Source organism: Hemiscyllium ocellatum, chromosome 16 (genome assembly GCF_020745735.1).
Source record: "Hemiscyllium ocellatum isolate sHemOce1 chromosome 16, sHemOce1.pat.X.cur, whole genome shotgun sequence".
NCBI classification, from domain to species: Eukaryota; Metazoa; Chordata; class Chondrichthyes; order Orectolobiformes; family Hemiscylliidae; genus Hemiscyllium; species Hemiscyllium ocellatum.
In genome coordinates this window covers 63,878,037-63,897,743 of record NC_083416.1, presented here as the reverse complement: position 1 = coordinate 63,897,743, position 19,707 = coordinate 63,878,037, and the positions used below count along the sequence as shown (strand labels likewise).

Sequence of the window (19,707 nt, the reverse complement as noted above, 5' to 3'; positions counted from 1 at the left end):
TGCAGTGAAACTAAAGCCAATGGCCAATATCTCAAATCGCTTCATGAACAAACACAGTAGTTCCAGCTTTTCATTGCCCACCATCACTGGAGAAACCAAATAATAATAATCAGAACAAGCCTGACCATTACAATCTCCAGCATCACTTATTATTGCTCAGACACATGCTATCAAAGTTTTTTGCCTTACACTCATCAGGACAGAACCACAAGAATATCAAAAACCATAGTGGTTCTGCACTACCAAGTGACAATTGTGTATTATATAGGATTTAAGGCTTGAACATCCATCAGGCATCTAGGATTTATAAGACTGAGTTCAAAATGGTAAACCATTCAGTCTTCACTTTTGGGCATTCAATGAGCCCTTTACCACATTTTTATTTCTCTTCCTCACTTAAAGGGAAAGGAATGAAGGAAATAGTTGAGCACAAAGATTCATAGCTAAATATAATGAAAACAAGTTGGCAACTGAAAATCACAGATATTTATTCAATCTCTGGGTTCAAATGACAAACAAATGAGATTGGTATATGAAGCCACTACTTGAACTGCCATTGTAGCGAACTAACAGCTTTCAATATTTTTGTCACTCGGCGGAGAGACAATAGCAAATAAAAATGGAATTTCAACAATTACAAGGTGGTTGCAAAATTTCAGCTCATCTTGGTTACAAGAAAAACAATACTGCATGTTCCTTCCACAGTCCAAAGATGTGCACATCAGGTGATTTAGCTATCCTAAATTGCCCCTAGTTTTATGTGCATTCGTCAGAGGGAAATGGGTCTGGGTGGGTTACTGTTCGGAGGGTCAGTATGGACTGGTTGGGCTGAAGGTCCTGTTTCCACACTATAAGGAATCTAATCTAATATTCGATCATTGCAATTTCGAGGACAGTCATTTTCAGTTGAAATTCTGTTGCAAGCAGAAATAAATCTGAGCAACCTTGGTATCAGAAACATATCCCTCCATTTTGACATGCCTATCCTTGATAATTAACTTGTCAGTAAAAAGTGAGGTCTGCAGATGCTGGAGATCAGAGCTGAAAATGTATTGCTGGTTAAAGCGCAGCAGGTCAGGCAGCATCCAAGGAACAGGAAATTCGACGTTTCGGGCAAAAGCCCTTCATCAGGAATGAGGCTCATTCCTGATGAAGGGCTTTTGCCCGAAACGTCGAATTTCCTGTTCCTTGGATACTGCCTGACCTGCTGCACTTTAACCAGCAACACATTTTCAGCTAATTAACTTGTCAGCCGCACACTCAGCAAGTTAAACCAAGATCAAACACACAACCCTTCATTGGTGTGTGATGGGGCTTGGGGCCACGTTTTACCATGGACCAAAGAGTGCTAAAGAAGGTGGTCCCACTTGCTTTCTCTTCTCACCCAGGGAGCCTGATGACTGGACACCAAGGTTTTGCTTGGCGATCCACCCAGCTGCTGGCAAAATGTGGGCAGAAGTGGGGTGAGTCCAATATTTACCACTACAGTGGCAGATGAGGGCTCTAGGTGGGTGGCCATTCTGCCACCACACCTGCTGTTGCATGGCAGAAAGAGGATGTTGGGCATATCACCCAGCATCATTCCATACCATTTGCCAACTTTTCCATTCCCAAGCTTGTCTTTAAAGGCCTCAGAAAAATTTTAGCTGTCGCAGTCTCCATGGCGTTTCTCCTTTCAGCAATATTACATACTTTACAAACATTTACATTAGAAGCAGGTGCTGGTGATTTGGCCTCTCAAGATATTCTCTCCCATTCAAAAGATGATGTCTGCTCAGATTGTGACCACATTGCTCCTACCACCGATACTCTTGACTCTTTTGTTAGTCAAGAATCTACTATTCTTGCCTCAATGACCACATTCTCTTTAGGGAAGAGCGTTCCAAACGCTCTCAACTTTCAAAAAGAAAACAATCCTCCTCATCTCTGTCTCAAATGGAAAATACATTATTTTTAAACTGTGTCCCCTGATTCTAGTCTTTTCCTTAAGAAACAACATCCGTTCAGCATCCGCCCTACCTAATTTCCCTCAAGACTTTTATTTGTTTCAATAACGTAGTCTGCATTTTTCCAAAAGTGTTGAAGAAGTTTAAATGTGATTTTACTTGATAAATACCCTTCAGACTGGGAGTTGATCTAGTACTAAAAACTAACTTGCTAAGGTGAGAATCATTGTGCTTTTATCATTCTCAAATTCAAATTTTCCTTACGATCCTTTTGTTCAAATTAAGTTTTTGATGTGGCTCCCTTTAAAATAGTTCCAGTCGTTATGGCTTTTGTGCTTCTAAATGGAAAATGGAGTGAGACTACAAATCAACAATGGCCTCATTAAATGGCAGAATAGGCTTGAGAAATACTCCTGTTTCCGTGAACAGTAACATAGAACATAGAACATTGCAGCACAGTACAGGCCCTTCGGCCCTCGATGTTGCACCGCCCTGTCATACTAATCTGAAACCCATTTCACCTACACTATTCTATATGCCTGTCCAATGACGACTTAAATGCGCTTAAACTTGGCAAATCTACTACCACTGCAGGCAAAACATTCCATACTCTTCCTACCTCTCTGAGTAAAGAAACTATCTCTGACATCTGTCTTATACCTATCTCCCCTCACTTTAAAATTGTGTCTCCTCGCGTTTGCCATCCCATACTTGGACAAACACAATCCAACTGTTTAGTGACTGCGGACATCATTAATTCAAATCATTCTTTTCCAAGTTTCTGATCCTTTTCCCACTCTCTCCCCTACTACACCACCCCACCCCCGACTGCCTCCATCCCTGACTCCCCCATGCGGTAATGTTGATATACACTCCTGTAAGTGAACAGCAATGGATTTTATTGAACAGTACTATATACAGAGAATGGTAAGGAAGGACAGGCTGTATTTAGCCTTATAGACACAGACTGTAGTTCCTTTTGATCTGCTGTTTTCACACAAATTCAGCATTTATACTAAGAGTAACGCTTTAATTCTCATTCCACCCTGCTCCAGAGTTCTGAAATATTCATTGGCCTGATGTTGTTTTGCCAACCCCAAACATCTGATCCTCCCATGCCACACCCTGTTGTCCTAATAACTACACTGTGTACTTATGGATTTTCTCCCTCACTCCCACCACGAAGACAAGTTGGCCAAAAGGCCTTTGGAAAATAATGTTATTCCATCTTCCTCGCATTGATGGTAAGAACTATGAGACAGACACAAAAAGAAATGAGAGCCAGCAATCAACCATGAATTCTAAAACCAGCTTAGTATTAATAGGTGTAAGAAACACATAACACAGTGCAGCAACACGGAGACATCACAAACTATTTTGGTCTTTTCATGCATTCATATTGCCACAATGGTTTCCCTAAGTTGGTAAAATTTAACTCCAAAATGATTAGAGATCTACTGCACTTTAAAAGATTATATAGTTGATGTGTGACACTGCAACATTTGAATTTTATAACTTTAATAGGGAGAATGGATTTGAACATGTGTGACTTTGTCCATCCTTGAATGGAAAATAGAAGCAAGTCCTGATCAGGGTGAACCCACCCTCTAGCTGAGCATTTTAAGTGAAATGTTTCTGGATTAGAGTCTAACATTTAACAAGGGACTTCAGGTGGCATTACAGTACACTGGATGTTATACACTTACTATCAGGGTCAGACTGGTTGGCAACTGGGATTTGCCTGGTGAAGAGATAACTATTGGTCTTGCCACCCATCCCCTCTTACTTTTGAACTGGCTAGGAATCCAAGCTTGGAGCAAGGATTTTAACTCTGACCCTTCTTGGATCAACTTTCAGCAAAGGATTGTTGCTGGTTCCATCTAGACAAGGGTTCCTTGCTGGAATGATCAGAGAAACCCAAATAGGAGGTTGTTGTTCAGCCTGCAGTGAGAGTGATGCTGCTGCATTTGACAATTTTCTTGCGAATGAATGCCTGAAGTTATTGGAGCAAAAAAAAACCCAGGAAGTGAAAAGCTTCCAGTCTGTCATAAGGTAAAATTTACATTGTGAAATGGCACAATTATTCACCCATAGTGTTTTCAATTATTACCTCATTTCTGACACAGCGATTACTAAATGATGGACTATCCAGCCTTTTACTCAGAGGAATTCATTACTGCTCAAACGTCCTCTTCTCCCAAATTAACTTTTCATGAGTAGAGCTAACTAATCATTTTTAAGCAGGGTGTTTGGTTATTTTACCCATTGAAATATGCACTTCTTCAAAACGAGTGCAAAAGAGCATCATGATTCTGAAGATGCCGGTTAATTATTTCCTTTGGGTGCTGTGAATAGAAAGGTGTAAATACAGAGGTCCCAAAATTGTACTTGCAGTTGTCACTTCTAGATTTAACTAATTTTGCCTTTTAATTACCCGAACGTTATGAGGTCTGACTCATGTAGAGTTCAAGATCAGTGTCTCTGATCCATGTTAAGCAGTTGGTTTGTGAGAAAATTGTTATTATGACATTTCATTTTTTTTTAAGTTTAATTTAGTAAGCTGAGGAGAATCACGTCTGAGTGTTGGAGCAAGGCCGGATATATATTGTGCAAGTACATTTGGATCAGCTCAGGCTTGGAGGGCCAAAGGGCCTGTTCCTGGGCTGTAAATGTTCTTTGTTCTTTGTAAGTAATTACAGTTGTAATTCTGGATTGGTTATCACACTGCAGAGCCATGGCTCTATCCCAGAACCTATTTTCAATGCTTCCTTACAGATTAAAGGACATGAGTGTCCTGACTGTCTGTTACCTGGATCCATTTCTGTAAAACCTCAATTTATGATCATGTTCTTTTTACTATCTTTGAGGGCAATAGAGGGCGAAGGGAAACATGGTGAAAAAAATGGGCTTGTATCACATGTGTATCAGACCAAAAGGAGAGACACTTGGAGCTAAATTTAATAGCAGGTGTAGGGATGAGGCTGTGGGATGTTGCTTCTGACAGAGGTTGCACAACACATGCCAACTTTGTGCCATGTGCTAGTTAACACAAATGACCACACTGCTGAGCCTCAGTAAAGCACCAAAACTGTGAGAGATTAGCACCCGTTAAAGCCAGCTGGCACTTCCAACAGCCTCTGAAAGGGGAGGTGCATTATGACTGAAGCAGATGCTGGAAGTCATTCTGCAACTGATTCTGCCCCGGGGAAAGAATGGTTCGAGGCTCTGTGGAGCATGAACCTGCTGGCCTTTCTCAGAAATGACACTGCTGCCACTCTGCCAGCCCAGACTGCCAACGTGTATGCCGATGTAAAGCAGTTCAAAACACCGGAACATCTTGGGCCAGAGATTGTCTTGGTTATCCGGCAAGGCATTCTGTAGCCTCTCCCACTGAAGGTCAGTGGAACTCTGTTCGCCATTGTACAGTTACTCCTTATTAAGTTTTAAACCTTCAAAAGCAGTGTTCTCTCCCCTCTCACCATGACCTGAATCATCTTCTCTTCTTTTGTAAAGACAGATTCAAAGTATTCATTGAGCATCATGGCCATACCCTTTCTCCATGTGTAAATCCCTTTTTGGTCTCCAATCAGCCCTTCTCTTCCATTAACCACTGTTTTCCTATTTATATCTCTGCAGAAGACTCTACAATTCTGCTTTAGGTTAGCTGCTGGTCTAGTTGTTTAATTCATTTTTTGCTTCTCTTATTGGCTTTTTCACCTCCATTCTAAACCTTCCATATTCCTCTTGGTTCTCGATTGTACTTTCTCCATTATGCCTAACCCAAGCACTAGGACTGGCAACAAAACACAAAAGAAGGTGTGAAGGAAATGCACACAATTTGGTTTGGAATGTTTAACTTGTGGTCATTTCTGTTCTTTGCAACTGGACACTTGTGATGGTCAGTGTCAGAGTTGTAATACTATACGTGAATAGAGAATTGGGGTTACGTGCACTGGTATCACATTCAGCCGAGTTCTTCAGAGATCGTCTGGCCAGAAAGGGACCTCTTGAAATGTCCTTTTCCTTTTCTCATCTTCCTCCATTTCACTCGCTTCCTACTTCTCAGCTTTGCCATCAAGTTCATGGATGATTGTGCCAACAGGATGCTGACATATAGCAGACCTCCACTAGCATTGACACCCCCTCTGTCAAATACTGCAGGTCTCCTCCAGTGGAAGCCTACCTTTCATTGTCTACATGCTGTACATGAGTTGCTCACCAGAATCATATCATCAGCCAGTAGCCATTGGTGACTAGGCACCCATTTTTGGCTTGATTTGGTGATTCAGATGCAGCTGGCGATTGAAGATGTCCTGACTGCTGCCAGGATGGCGGGCATTGATGTGCATGATTTGCTGTCTATGGTTGAACATCATCTGTGCATTGAGGAATTACGATCCTGTCAGTTAAGGTGCATCCATGAATTAACATGTCGCATCCATAAAGGAGACCTATAATCTTCACAGAGCCACATGCTCACAGCACCTGGCATCCACTGGTGAGGGAGAATGAAAACATTCTCTTTAAACAGGTAATGTTCCAGTGCAACAGTAGACACAAATAACAAGGTGAGGTGATGAAAATATCTCTAGCTCCAGCCTGGACGAAGTCAAGCATATAGATGTTCACATCCACAGCCACCTCTGCAGCCTCTAACCAAGGTCATGTTTACCCTGGTCTGAGGTACCACTTGATGTGGCAGCTGTCAGATCTCAGAGTACATTTTTTCTCATGGATGGTCAGGTAGGTGTCTTACTTGCACAATAACAGTGGCTGATATGTATTCCTACTCCTCTCACCCTCTGCCTTTTCTTTCTTCTGGAAGTTTGCCCTGTTCTGTTTCAATTCTGTTCATCCTCAAGATCACACAGTTATTCCAAGGGCAGTATTATATCTGCACCCATGACTGACAGCAACTGATTTGTGCAGAAGCCTTCATCTGGAATTTTGCAGTGCCTCAAGGAATATGTGAAGAGGCAGGGAAACCAAATTGTTGGGTGGGAAGGACAGGAGGTTAACATTCCTGTTGCCTGTCCATGCTACTCGCACTTTACCAACATTGGGAGAGCCTACTGAGAGACTGCCCAGTTTAGTTGGGGGTGGGGGAGGGCGGGGGTGGGGGGTTGCTCATTAGATATTTACTTGCCCACAATAAGATATACTTATTGACACTGGTGGATTGTAGAGCTTGGAGTGAATAAATCTAGACCTGAGTAAACCTTGACTATTGGTCTCCTCCTTCACCACCACCACAACCACCTTCTCCTCCCCCCCCCCCCCCCCCCCCCCCCCTCACACACACACACACATATACACAAAACTCCACTCACATTGTTTTCAGGGCAGCTTTCTTGACTGGATGCAGTCTCAGCACTAACCATCACCATCAGTGGTGCTATTGGGACTGAAGAGTTCCTATCCCTACAACTAGCTGGTAACACTTAAGGTGGAAAATTGTTCGTTAAAGTGAAGGGAGCCCTGATGACAGTAGTTCATTGCCTGGTGCACATAAAATCCAGTCAGGGTTCCCAGAACTGCTTGAGGCATGATTGCCCCAGACTTTCTGACCAGTGGACGTGACCAATATCATCCTGCAAATTCCCAGCCTTGAAGTGAGAATCAAGCCCTTCAGTACCTGTTATCCCAATTCCTGTGGGCTTTAGCCACTAGCTGTAAATCTAGAAAGCTCCAAACTTCAAACTATTGTAGTAACCACCAGCCAACATGAAATTAGCTGAGATTCCTTTAAAGTAGCACTTGTGGGGTCCTTTCCTGCTGCTGAACATCTGCTCAAGGGCATGTGAATAAGGAACAGTATTATCTGGATGAACCTCCAAAATGGCAGCATGGTGATAAATCAATCTGTGATGTTCATGCACATCAATGCCCACTATCCTGGCAGCAGTCAGAGTGATTTCGATGGCCGGTTGCATCAGAACTGCTGGGCAACTGGTCACCAATGGCTATTGGCTGATGACACGGCTCATGACTCTGGTGAACAGGTTAATTGTCATTCTAACCTTGCTGCTCTGTGTATGGCTGGCACTGACTTCACAGGTGATAAAACCCTCACAAATATGGTGGCGAGGCCATCTTTCCTCTGAAGTGTGCATGCATGCAGGATGCCACTGTAAGGCCTCTCTAACATCCAACCACCAGAAACTATGTGTATGAATTCTGCGGTGATTACGTAGACAACGTCATCACATAGTTATAGGTGTATTAGGAGAAAAAGTGAGAAAGTGTGTGACAATATGGTCAGTGCAGACCAAGATGTGGTCAGATTGGCACAACGAGAGGTTACAACTCGAAACTAATTTATGGTCCATTGGGTGAGGAAGGAATGAAGTCTCGGTAAGGGGTAGCCCCATGTTTTAAATTGGGACGAAGAGGATCTTTTCTTAAACCAAAAAAAACCCATCAATGGCCCTTTTCCAAACCTTTTGACTCCTTTGCATGGGATTTCCTGAACAAGACTGGCACCAAGATGCCAATCTGTGGTACAACATTAAAAATAATGTGACAGTGATATTGATGATGCTGGGCACCGGCGTTTGAATCTAATTGAGGTCATCACTTGAATGCCTGCTGGAAGTGATTGCTTTACTCCTCAAGCAAAGTTGCAGCCCCTCAAACAGCACCTCCTGTAGGCTTCATATTATGTAATGGACAGACTTCTGCTTCTCCCACTGCAACAATGAAAACAACTTGTGTTTACATAGAATTTTTAATGCAATAAAAATCACAGGACCGTCATTGTACCAAATTTGACACTGAGCTACACAAGGAGACATTAAGTCAAAGAGATGTGTTCTAAGGAATACCTTAAAGCAAGAGAAGGCTTACGAATGGAAGTCCAGAGCTTGGGACCTAGGAAAATAAAAGGCAGAGCTGCCAGTGGTGGAACGATTAAGATCAAGGATGTGCATTGTACCTCAGTCTGACTCCCATATCTGAAGCTTACAGGGTTCTGTTTCAGAATTCTGATCAGCCTATTAAGCATAATCGAAAACCTAAGGCTTTCACTTCTTCTGATGAAGAAATAAATATTTTGTGGGGAGTGATGTTTTCGATGGCGTAAACTTCAAATCACCCTTGGCCCAGAGAAAGTCTCCATCTTAGCTCCAGAATGAAATGTTATGAAAACTAAAGCCAAACCCTCATAAGCAATAAATAGCACAGTGGTACAATAAGCAAGGGTAGAAAGATGGTTCAGAGCAAGTTTATTGACTGATATCAGCAGTTCAAATAGAAATATGAAATAGCATGGTCATTCTATATTAGATTATATATTCTAAACACCACCTAAATATTAATGAACACTTTTAATATTTTTCCCTCCCTACCCTACTTAAGCAATGCACCTCCTTGGTCTGAACTGGCAGCTTCAACCGGCTGAAGGACAGATGTTTAAAAATGGAGTCAGAACAGGAGGCCCGAGTGATGTAACAATAGCACCATCTGGTGGCAGAGGTAATACCATCTTTAGTGTGTTATATGCAATAAAACTGTGCAATGCTTTAATTCATCCATGCAGCTTTTGGCACAGTGAATATAAAAGTCTTTATTTCTCTTCAGTAAAATAATAACATATCCCCTCCCCATCTTCCATCAGGCCACTGACCAACTTACCTGCTGTAATGAAAGCATTTGCAATAAGTCCTTGTGAAAACCGACTGCTGTCAAGTACTCAGGGACAATTTTATTTGGTAGCCTCTTGTTGATTTGTGTTCTTGCTCATTGCCCCAACCCTTTCTTCGGTTTGACAACTAAAAACAGGAATACATGGTGCAGATGCTGTCATATAATTTTATGAGCAGATTGTGGGGTTTGGTAGATGACTGCACCATCAAGTCAGTTCCAAAACATCTGGTGAAGCAGAGAGAAGCTGGTCCATCATTACTTTCCTTCTACTTTGATTCAGAAATTAAAATAGTCATGAAAATAGGGGCACCTCGGGTGCTCCGTGTGGATACGGCAATCAGCCATGAAATGAAGGATGAAGAGAGTGCAGGGAATTCGGTGATTTTGAAGAGAGTGGAAGTATCAATTTCCAGTTCTCTGGATGTGGATAAGACAACATTGTGCAGTAGAAAGCAAGTCTGTGTGCCTTGCAATTGAAAGGAACAGTATTAGCCAAATTGGAGCTGTAACATCAGAGAGTGTGCTATCATTCCAGCTGTTGTTTCTGTGCCTCCTGGTGTTCTACTTTCCCAGGCCCCCTCTTAACACAAATTAAAACATAAAATCAATAAATGAGGATTTTGTTTCTCAGGCCTGAAAACATCACAGCCCTCCATTGTCAGCAACCTCTTATTTATTCATGTATTTGTTTTAATTGTTCTAAATATTTCTTTTAAAATTCTAATAAAGTAGTTACTAGTGCAGCTGGCGATTGTGAAGCTAGGAAGGAGCGGAAATTGTGTTCCCTTAAACATGTAATTATCTGAGATCTGTTCTAACATTTTATACTCCACACAAGAACAGGCTTAATTAAATGTTTTTGGTTGTACAAAATCAGGGAATCCTGTTAAGACTCATGCTGCATTTAACTCTTTTAGTTAGTGCTGCACTGCCAGTTCCATTTCAATTTCTTTTTCTGTCAAACAGTGTTTCCTGGCAAGCTACTTGGTCCCAGATCTTCAGCCTTTTCAAGCACAATCTCCTCTCTTAAGAAAACAATGTCTTTTGAAACTAATATTTTCAACATTAATATATCATAAATAATATCAAACTCCTGTGTTCCAATGTTATACGTATATATTGAAACTTTGAAGTTCATTTTTTTGGCCTTGGTGAGTATTGTGGTTGATAAATTCCATTAAATGTTTGTTCCCAGTAAAGAAATGGCCATATTCAAGGTACATAAACAAACTGATTTCTATTCAGACACTACATCAAAGACAGTTGATCTTTAAATAGCTTCTTTAAACTGTCAGTTAAACTGTGAACTCAGATGCCCTGTTGAAATAATTGTAACTTTTGAAACTTAACCGAGCATTCATAACAACATAATGTCACACCTCGGCGAAATGTCAATGAAAAACTCTATTGAAACTGCATGACTGTATGACACATACCTTTTTCTCAGCTGTACCTGATGGCCTGTCAATCAAAGCAATCCAGCAGAGTTTTATTTTTTTAACCCTGACTGATAGTTGAGCTTATATTTTTTTCCAGTTTCATGTGTGGGGATTGAAAAAAAATTCAAATCATGACTCTTAAACAGACCATTCACATGTACTCCATCAATTTGTGATGGTCATACTATGATTTAAAGTCCTTGTAATAGTAAAAAAATGGGGTGTGTTTGAATGCAATCCTAAGTTGAAGGGGCCCTGCTAAATTTGGAGTTCCATCTTGTGTGAGTCATGTAAACCCTGTGTTAACAAAAAAATGGATCTGGCTGTAGTGGGGGGGGGGGAGGGCATTTCTGTATTTAGCCCTGCCTGCCATTTTAAAAGGTCTGTGGACTCCATTTGACTCCCTGAAAATCTCACCCTTGGTAGGTTTTCCTTCATTTAAATGTATGCAGATTTTACACAAGTCCCACCACCAGTCCTACCCCCACCCTTTTGCTGCCAAAATCCTCATCCACACTATTATTCCTTCCAGACTTTGTGATTTTACTGCTGTTCCTAATTAGTCAGCCATCTTCCAACTCGCAGAAAATGAATCTCATCCAAAACTCAGTTTGCCTTATTATAACTCATCAAGTCCCCTTAACCCTTCACCTTTGTGCTTTGTGCCTTCTATCTGTCCACTGACTCCTCAATTTTAAAATTCTGCAGCTCATGTTCGGCTCCCGCCACAAGCTCCCTCTTCCCCACTTCTCTTTCCTCCTCCAGCCTGACAAACCGTAAAGAGCCCTGCATTCCTTCACCTCTGACCCCTCACCCACCCTGCACCCAAACCTATACATTCAACTATCTGTGTCCTAGGTTCTGGAATTCCCTCGCAAAATCTCCTTCCTTCTCTCACCTATTTGAAATTCATTTGTAAAACTGACTCCACCTGTATTAATGTCTTCTTCTTTAACCTATTAGGTTGTGCTGTTGCAATGTATCTTGGGAATTTTGACTTCATTAAGGGCCCTTAATGTAAAACACAAGGTCATATTGATTTCATCCCTGTTACTCGGCCTCAGCTCAGTGCTGCTACCACACTCTAGATCAATTGTTTACAGCAGCCATTGGTCCAGTTGCACATTAAAAGTGCGAGTTGAACTCCTAAGAGCTTCTACCATTGGAATGCCTATGACAGCCTACACATGGAGATGAATGAAGTTACAGCTGACTTGTTTGCTGATTCATTTTTGTAAGTGAGTCATTATTGATTTCTTTGTTTCTGAACAACCTTCCAAATGCCTTCCTCCACTCCATATTAGGAATAATTGTTCTATCAATGAGTTTATAGCCAAGGAGTACGTCCTTCTGAAAAGGTGAGGATAGACACTTGTGGAAGAAATGTAAATGTTAGTTTCCAGGAGCATATTGATAAATGACATACACACAAAGTGGAAACGCATAGGCAGAGGCAATGGGAAGGCAATAATTTAAGATAATTAGCCAAAATGACAGAGAGGAAATAAGAAGATGTTTCTTTGATATGGAATGGATTAGATGCAGGGTGGCAAAAGCTGACAGAAGTATTGTTTCCAGAAGAAAATTGTAGAAATACTTGAAAGAGAAAGCAATTGTAGGGCTATAGATGAGGACTGGATGGCATTTACAAAAAGTTAGCACAGATGAGGTGGGTCAAATTGTCTCCTTATGCACTGCATGCTTCGATGTAAATAAAACAACCAACAAGCAAGCCAAGTCCTTGTTCACTCAAATATGCTACTAGAAGTTGATTGGCAATGTCAAGGGGGACTGAAGGCTGTCCTGGAGAATTGTACTGAGGTTAGTAATGGGGTTTGACCTTGGTCTGTTGGCAGCTGGATAATGGCTGCCACTGACAGCTGTCAACACGGCAGTAGCTGGCTTTCTACTGCACGTGACCTGTTCGAGTGCCCACGGCAACTGACTGCAGGTTCTCCTGCAACTGGTGACAGCCTCAAGGTAATTCAGTCAAGAACAGCAGGAGGCAGGAGCACTGGATTTAAAAAAGAAATGTCTTTACCTTGGAGTTGGTACTGACTGCGTCCAGCCCTGGCCATCAGATGCTGATGGCACTGGCCCACAATAAAGCAGTTCGCATTGCGCTGCAAATACCTTTGACGCACGGTTCTCTCTCTGCTTTCTGTGAAGAAAACTTAAGATTGCTTTCTGAGGAAGCACAAGGTGCAGAGCCTTTAACTTTAAACAAAGCTTTTCACAGCATGACATACGGTCTGTGAAATTAAATATAAAGCACTGCAGAAGCAGGAATTCTGAAATAAAAACAGAAAGATGCTGGAAGTGCAGCGGATCAGACAGCATCTGTGGAGAGATGAACACAGTAAATGCTTCAGGATGAAGGGCTGCCATTTGGGTTCTGATGAAAAGATATTTTTATGAAGAAATGTTTTTCTTTCTGATCAAGGTCATTTTTTTTGCTTTTCTCCCTATTGTTTGTAAAATTGACCTTTCATCTGCCATGCTTCTGAACCTGTGAAAGGTGCTGAGAACACATTCCCCATTCCATTTTAACCACAAAATTACTTCTTACACTGTGACTGAAAGTTGGAAAATTTATTATCATTAATGCCATAAGGAAAGTTCAGTTTGAGTTAAGGGAATGAAGTGTGAAGTGTGACCCTGTTTCTACAATCCAACCCCTCTCAGAAAGTGAAAATGTCTGGACTCTAGTCAATCACTGCTGAAAAGTCCAGTTAAGGAACTCCTTAAAGGCCAACTTAACAAGGAGCAGTACGTCATCTTTGCCAGCTTTCATTCCAACAGTAAAATGTCACAACTGTTATTGTTTTGTGAGTTAAATGATGTGCGTTAATTAATTTTTAGCAAATTACAAAGCAAAACTTCTCAATAACTAACAGACGGAAGACAGCATTAAGTGCCTAGTGCCATGCTGAAAGATTGTGTGCAATCACAACTCCCCAGGTGAAAGGGTTAAGTGTGAAATGTTCTGCTTATCTATCACTGTGTTCTGGTGTCTATGTATTAAGTATCTGAAATATTGTTGGATACATTAATTTGTTTGCATTTCTTCCTGGTATTGTGTGAGACAGAAAGCTCAATTCCTTTTGTAGTAATCCTTGAGCTCTTCAATGCAGGGATGGTGCTTCAAAATTTGCTGACTTGAAAATATCATGAGGGCAGTACAATTAACAAGCGAGGAACTGACTGACAGTTCAGCCCCATCAGTTTCTGCCACTCTTTCACTTGTGCTTATCAGAATGCTAACTCTGCATGCACAGAATACAATGGATAAAGAGCATTCACATTTGGTACTGTACAAATCATAGATGTCAACTCCTGTACATGTGGAAAAGTGGGGCCTTTTGGTATTACACAGCCTTTACTTCTGTAACCCAGCAGAACAACAGAGCTTGGTAGCTGAGAGCAGGAACAAAACCTGTGCTGGGAATGAAGCAGTTGTATTCATTCTGCTGAAAGGGGCTTCCTCTGGTGCTGAAATGTCTCTGATTCTACTCAATACCCACAGACAGGCACAGCAACCTTAATCAGACGACTCTTATACAAGTGGTGCATGAGTGCAATAGTTGTACCAATCTCAAATCTTCTTGCTGTGCACTTGAATCCATAACCACAACTTGCATTTATAGAAGGCTTTTAACATCATAAAATATCACAAGGCACTTCACGGGAACGTAATCAAGCAAAAGAAGTTAATGTCACAGCCGATCTATCCTCGCCCGACACTTTTCAGAGTCCTGGCAACTTGATTCTCTTCCTTGCAAAACTGGTGCATTTGCAAGTTTGAGGCATATATTTAATGTGTATATGATATGCTGCATTTTAAATTTAAACAAAGCTGGTATAATTTTCATGTTCTATGCTTCCTCAAGGATGATGCAAATAATGTCAGTAATGATGTGGGATACAGAGCTTTGCCTATTGCTGGATTATTCAAGGATTTTATGAAGTAGAGAACACTGATTTACCAGAACTGGCCTACAACATTGCAGGCAGTATTTTCTTGTCTCCCCTTCGTACCTGATGACATTAATGATTTGCCACAATATAATTCAATCATAGTGACAGCTCCTTTTGCCTCAGTGTGCGCATGTATCCAACAGACCATTATCACTCAAACCTCACATGCAAAAAGAAAAACGTACATTTACATGAGGTCTGTCAAAGCCCTTCACAGCCAGTGAACACTTTGTGAAGTTCCAATTTGTGAAGTTTGAATTGTAATGGAGGAACTAGGGTGATCATCGGGAAGGCTAACTGTTTATCTATCTATTTCAGACTTAATTATATACAAGAACTCTGCTCCACAACTCTCTCTGGCAAGGAGTTCTAAAGATTCATAAACCTTTAAGTGAGAACATTCCTCATCTCAGTCTTAAATTGCACCCCTTTATTCTGAGACTGTGCCGTCGGGTCCTAGACTTTTCCCATGAGGGGAAATATCCTCTCAGCATTTATCCTGTGAAGTCCCTTATGAACTCTATGTTTCAATGAAATCACCTCTCATCCTTCTAAACTCCAGTAAGAACAATCCTAATCTGATTAACGTTTGCTCATTAAAGAGGTATTCAATACCAAGGATCATGCAAGTGAATCTTCTCTGAACTGCCTCCAATGAAACAATATCTTTCATTAAATGGAGGGACCAAAACTGCTAACAGGACTCCAGATGTGGTGTCACCAGCACCTTGTACAGTTGCAGTAAATTTCCATATTTTTACACTCCAAACCATTGAAAAAAGGCCAACATTCCACTTGTCTTCCAGATTACCTGCTGCACCTATGTATTAGCTTTCAGTGTTTTGTCCACAAGTCCCTCCAAGTCCCTTTGTGATGTAGTTTTCTATAGCTTTCTTCTCTACTTAAATAATGTTTTCTTCTTTTCGTCTCCGTCCGCAATGAACAACCTCACATAGTCATACATCATACACCATTTTCCAACTTATTGCTCATTAACTTAACCTGTCAATATCTCTCTGTCACCTATCTTTCCCTCTATTTTTGTATTGTCTGCAAATTTGGCAACAGTACATTCACTTCCTTCCTCGAGGTCATTAATATTTATTATAAACAGTTGTGGTCCCAGCACTGACTCCTATGGAACACCACTGGTCACAAGTCATCAACCTGAAAATGTATGTCTTATTCCCACTCGCTATTTCCTGCCCATGGGCAAATTCTCTATCGATGCCAATATACTACCTCCAACAATGTAGGCTCTTATCTTACAATTTAACCTTCTATGGGGTACCTTGCTGAATACTTTCTGAAAGTCCAAATCCCACATATCTACTAGTTGCCCTGTATCTAACCTAGTTGAGGCTTCTTTGAAATGCTCTGAAACATTAGTCAGATGTGATTTCCCTTCCATGAAACCATGCTGATTCACTTGGCTAGGTTATGACTTTCCACAAGTTCTGCTATTGCTTCCTTAAAATTTGTTTGATTCCAATACTTTTCCAACAAAAGACGTGATGCTAATCTGCCTTTAGCTCAATTAGTTTGTCTAATACTACATCTTCAGTCATGGTGATTGTACTTAATTCCTCCACTATATCCTTCAGTATTGATGTTTAAAATATCTTCCATCGTAAAGACTAAAGAAAAATATCAGTTTAATTCCTGTGCCATTTCCTTGTTCCCCAAAATATTAATTCCAGATTCATTTTCTAAGGAGTCAATATTACTCTCCCTTTCTTTTTATATTTATAAAAAAGCAGTTATTATCAGTTTTTACATTCCTCACTTGTTCACCCTCACAGTTTATTTTCTCCGTCCTTATTATCTTTTGAGTCCTCCTTTGCTCGAGTTTGAAATTATCCCAACTTTTGGAACTATGGACTTTATCCTCCTCCTATGCTTTTTCTTTCAACTTAGTGGACTCCTTAACTTCTTTGGTTTATCCCTCTTTTACAATCTTACATCCCAGTCAGGGGGAATTTTTGACTGAAGGTCATGAATTACCTCCTTACATGTTTGGCATTGCTTGCTTACTATCGTTCGTGATCATCTATCGGTTTATTTTAGCTAATTCTATCCTCATTTCATTGTAATTCCCTTTATTTAAGTTAAACACAGTTGTTCCAACACAAGTTTCTTATTCTTGAATGAATATTAAATTCTATCACGTTATGATCACTATTCCCTCAGGTATCTTTTTACTCTGAGACCATTTATTAAACCTTCATCATTACCCAATACCAGATCCAAGACAGTCTGTTCCTTGTTTGGCTCCAAGTCATACTGCTCTTGGAAACTATCCCTAATACATTCTCTGAATTCATCGTCGAAGCTAACCTTTCCAACACAATCAACATGAAGCTTAAACTCATCCATAACTATTGCTCTATTCTTTTTACATGCTCCTATATATCCAACCCCACAGAATGGCTACTATTCGGAGGGTCTGGACACTACTCTTAGTAATATCTTCTTTCCCTTGCTGTTTTTTTTTAAACCTCCGCCCAGACGGATTCTACATCATCTTAGCCTAGATCATCTCTCACAACTGTCATAATTTCATCCGTTATTAATAGTGCTACCTTACTGCCTTTTCTATCCCTCCTGTCCCTCTGAAAGGTCAAATATCCCTGAAATGTTAACTTGTCAGTTTTGCTTTCCTTGTAACCATGATCCTCTAATGGCGACGAGATGATATTCATTTACCTTGATGTATGCCATCAGTTAGTTTATCTGCTTTATTCTGAATGGTTCATACATTAAGATACAAGCCTTTAAGTTTGTTCTATTAACTAATTTTCAACAATTACATGTTTCCTTGATACAATATGACATTCACACATTCTGCCCCTTCCTTTTATTTTCTGATAACAATCAGGTCTGTCACTAACCTTCAATCCTATTTTCCCTTTATCTTTGATTTTATAATTTTCCATGAACTCACCATATACTTCTGATATAATTATAACACTTCCCCCAGGTATCTAGATTTTAATATTCCACACACAATTTTGTTAATCCCCTGCCAAATCGTATCTAGAGGCAACAGCACCTTTTAGAATTAGTTGTAAATAAACAGTGTTCTATTAACTGTTTCCTTCCGGTCACTGAATGAACAGTTAAAGAGGCTGCTTGAACAAAAATATTAAACTGGCTGCTTTTGTCTCCAACTTTAAAACAAATGTTCTCCCTAAGCATTTTTTATTGGATGCCCAGCAGCTTATCCAAGAATGGCTCATACACATGCTCTCACACTTCCAAAGTATCATTACTTAATCAGAAATATGCAATACTGGTGAGTAACATTGGGGATGTTCGAAAAGGATGTAGTGAATGTGACCAATATTCAATATTACCCAGGGCTATGCAGCAAGTGTGTTTTTAGCATTGTACTCTCTTTGTTAGCTCTCTTTGTTACTGCTATCTAGGTCAATGTAGTGACTGTGTTGTTCTGTGCTTGGATGAATTAAAAGTCATCGAGTTTCTGCATTACCTGGATGCAGCAAAAAAAAGTAAAGGAGATGCACACACCTTTTATATAAAGGAAAGTTATTTAGAAATGCTGAGCTTGATTCCTTACTGGTGTTCAATCTTCCCTACTCAATTTTTCTGCATTCTCCACTCCCAGCACATCCAATGCTCCTAGATGCAAGAAATCTGAGCCTATACTTCAGGAATAAATTGTAGGACTATTTGGTCTGAATCAATATGAAATGAGGGGGAGTTGTCATTTCTTATTGTGCTGTCCATATGAAGGACATCCTATATCCTCCACAACATCACAACTGTGGTTGAGAAAAAGCCAGCCAGAATTCACACTGTTTGAATAAATCATTGCCCAACTCTTGTGACACGCCTGCACATTTCGACCACAATCAACCAAAGAGATGGACAGTTTTCCCTGACAGTGACTGCTTGGCTGTTACTTTGTTACATGTCCAACATGAGGAGAACTAAATTGAAGGATTTCTTTGGGTAGTCTGTGAAGATTTACTATCTGGGCAAATTGACAGGCAGCCTGAATTATTTTAAAGTCTTTGAGAAGTGTTAAGACTCCACCAGATATAGATATCACACACATCTTCCCGGTGATAAACTGTGATCATTTATCGATAATGCTAAAATAATAGCATCTCAATCTCCTGTGCACATCATTTTGCATCATAAATATGGAATGTACTGACAGGTGCTACAGTCCCATCAGGCCCATTTGTGTGCAAATCCAGTTTGTCAAAGGCTGTAAACTGGAATTGTTTGACAAGTCGGAATGGTTTCTTAAATTCCCTATTTGGCCTCAAATCTTCTCCCCCCTACATACACCCACCTAGTCTGCTCCCAGTGCTTTAACACTGCTTCCTATCTGCCAGAATCCATTGCAGACATCTAGGAATGTTACTCCTTTTCATTGTCTTTCATGGAGAGAAAGCAAGAGAACACTTTAGGAAGTAAATGTCATATGTCTTCCATTAGTTATGTGGGCTAGCTTTGTGAAAATTGTGATTCCAAAACAGTAATGGGGCTTTTATTTCAGCTATCGATGATGGAATGTGCCTTTAGCATGATTCTCATGCAATCTCTCACTGGGAAGTGAGTCAACGATAGGGAACAACAGTTGAGATGAGCTGGAGGTTCATACGTGGTTTTGTCAGACTATTTAACCTTCAATTTCTCTTATTCACTATATAATAGTGATTCTCCAT

At 40.5% G+C, this 19,707-nt stretch overlaps 1 protein-coding gene across 2 annotated transcripts in view; it reads left to right on the top strand.

The window, feature by feature from the left end:
- tenm2a (teneurin transmembrane protein 2a) overlaps positions 1-19,707 on the top strand; it is a 797,630-nt gene that overhangs the window by 611,464 nt on the left and 166,459 nt on the right. The window contains exon 6 of one of the 2 annotated variants that reach the window (XM_060836884.1): positions 9,303-9,434. In XM_060836884.1, the coding sequence (XP_060692867.1) occupies positions 9,303-9,434 (132 nt within the window). The remainder of the gene's footprint in view (positions 1-9,302; positions 9,435-19,707) is intronic. The other variant, XM_060836885.1, reaches the window with a different exon arrangement.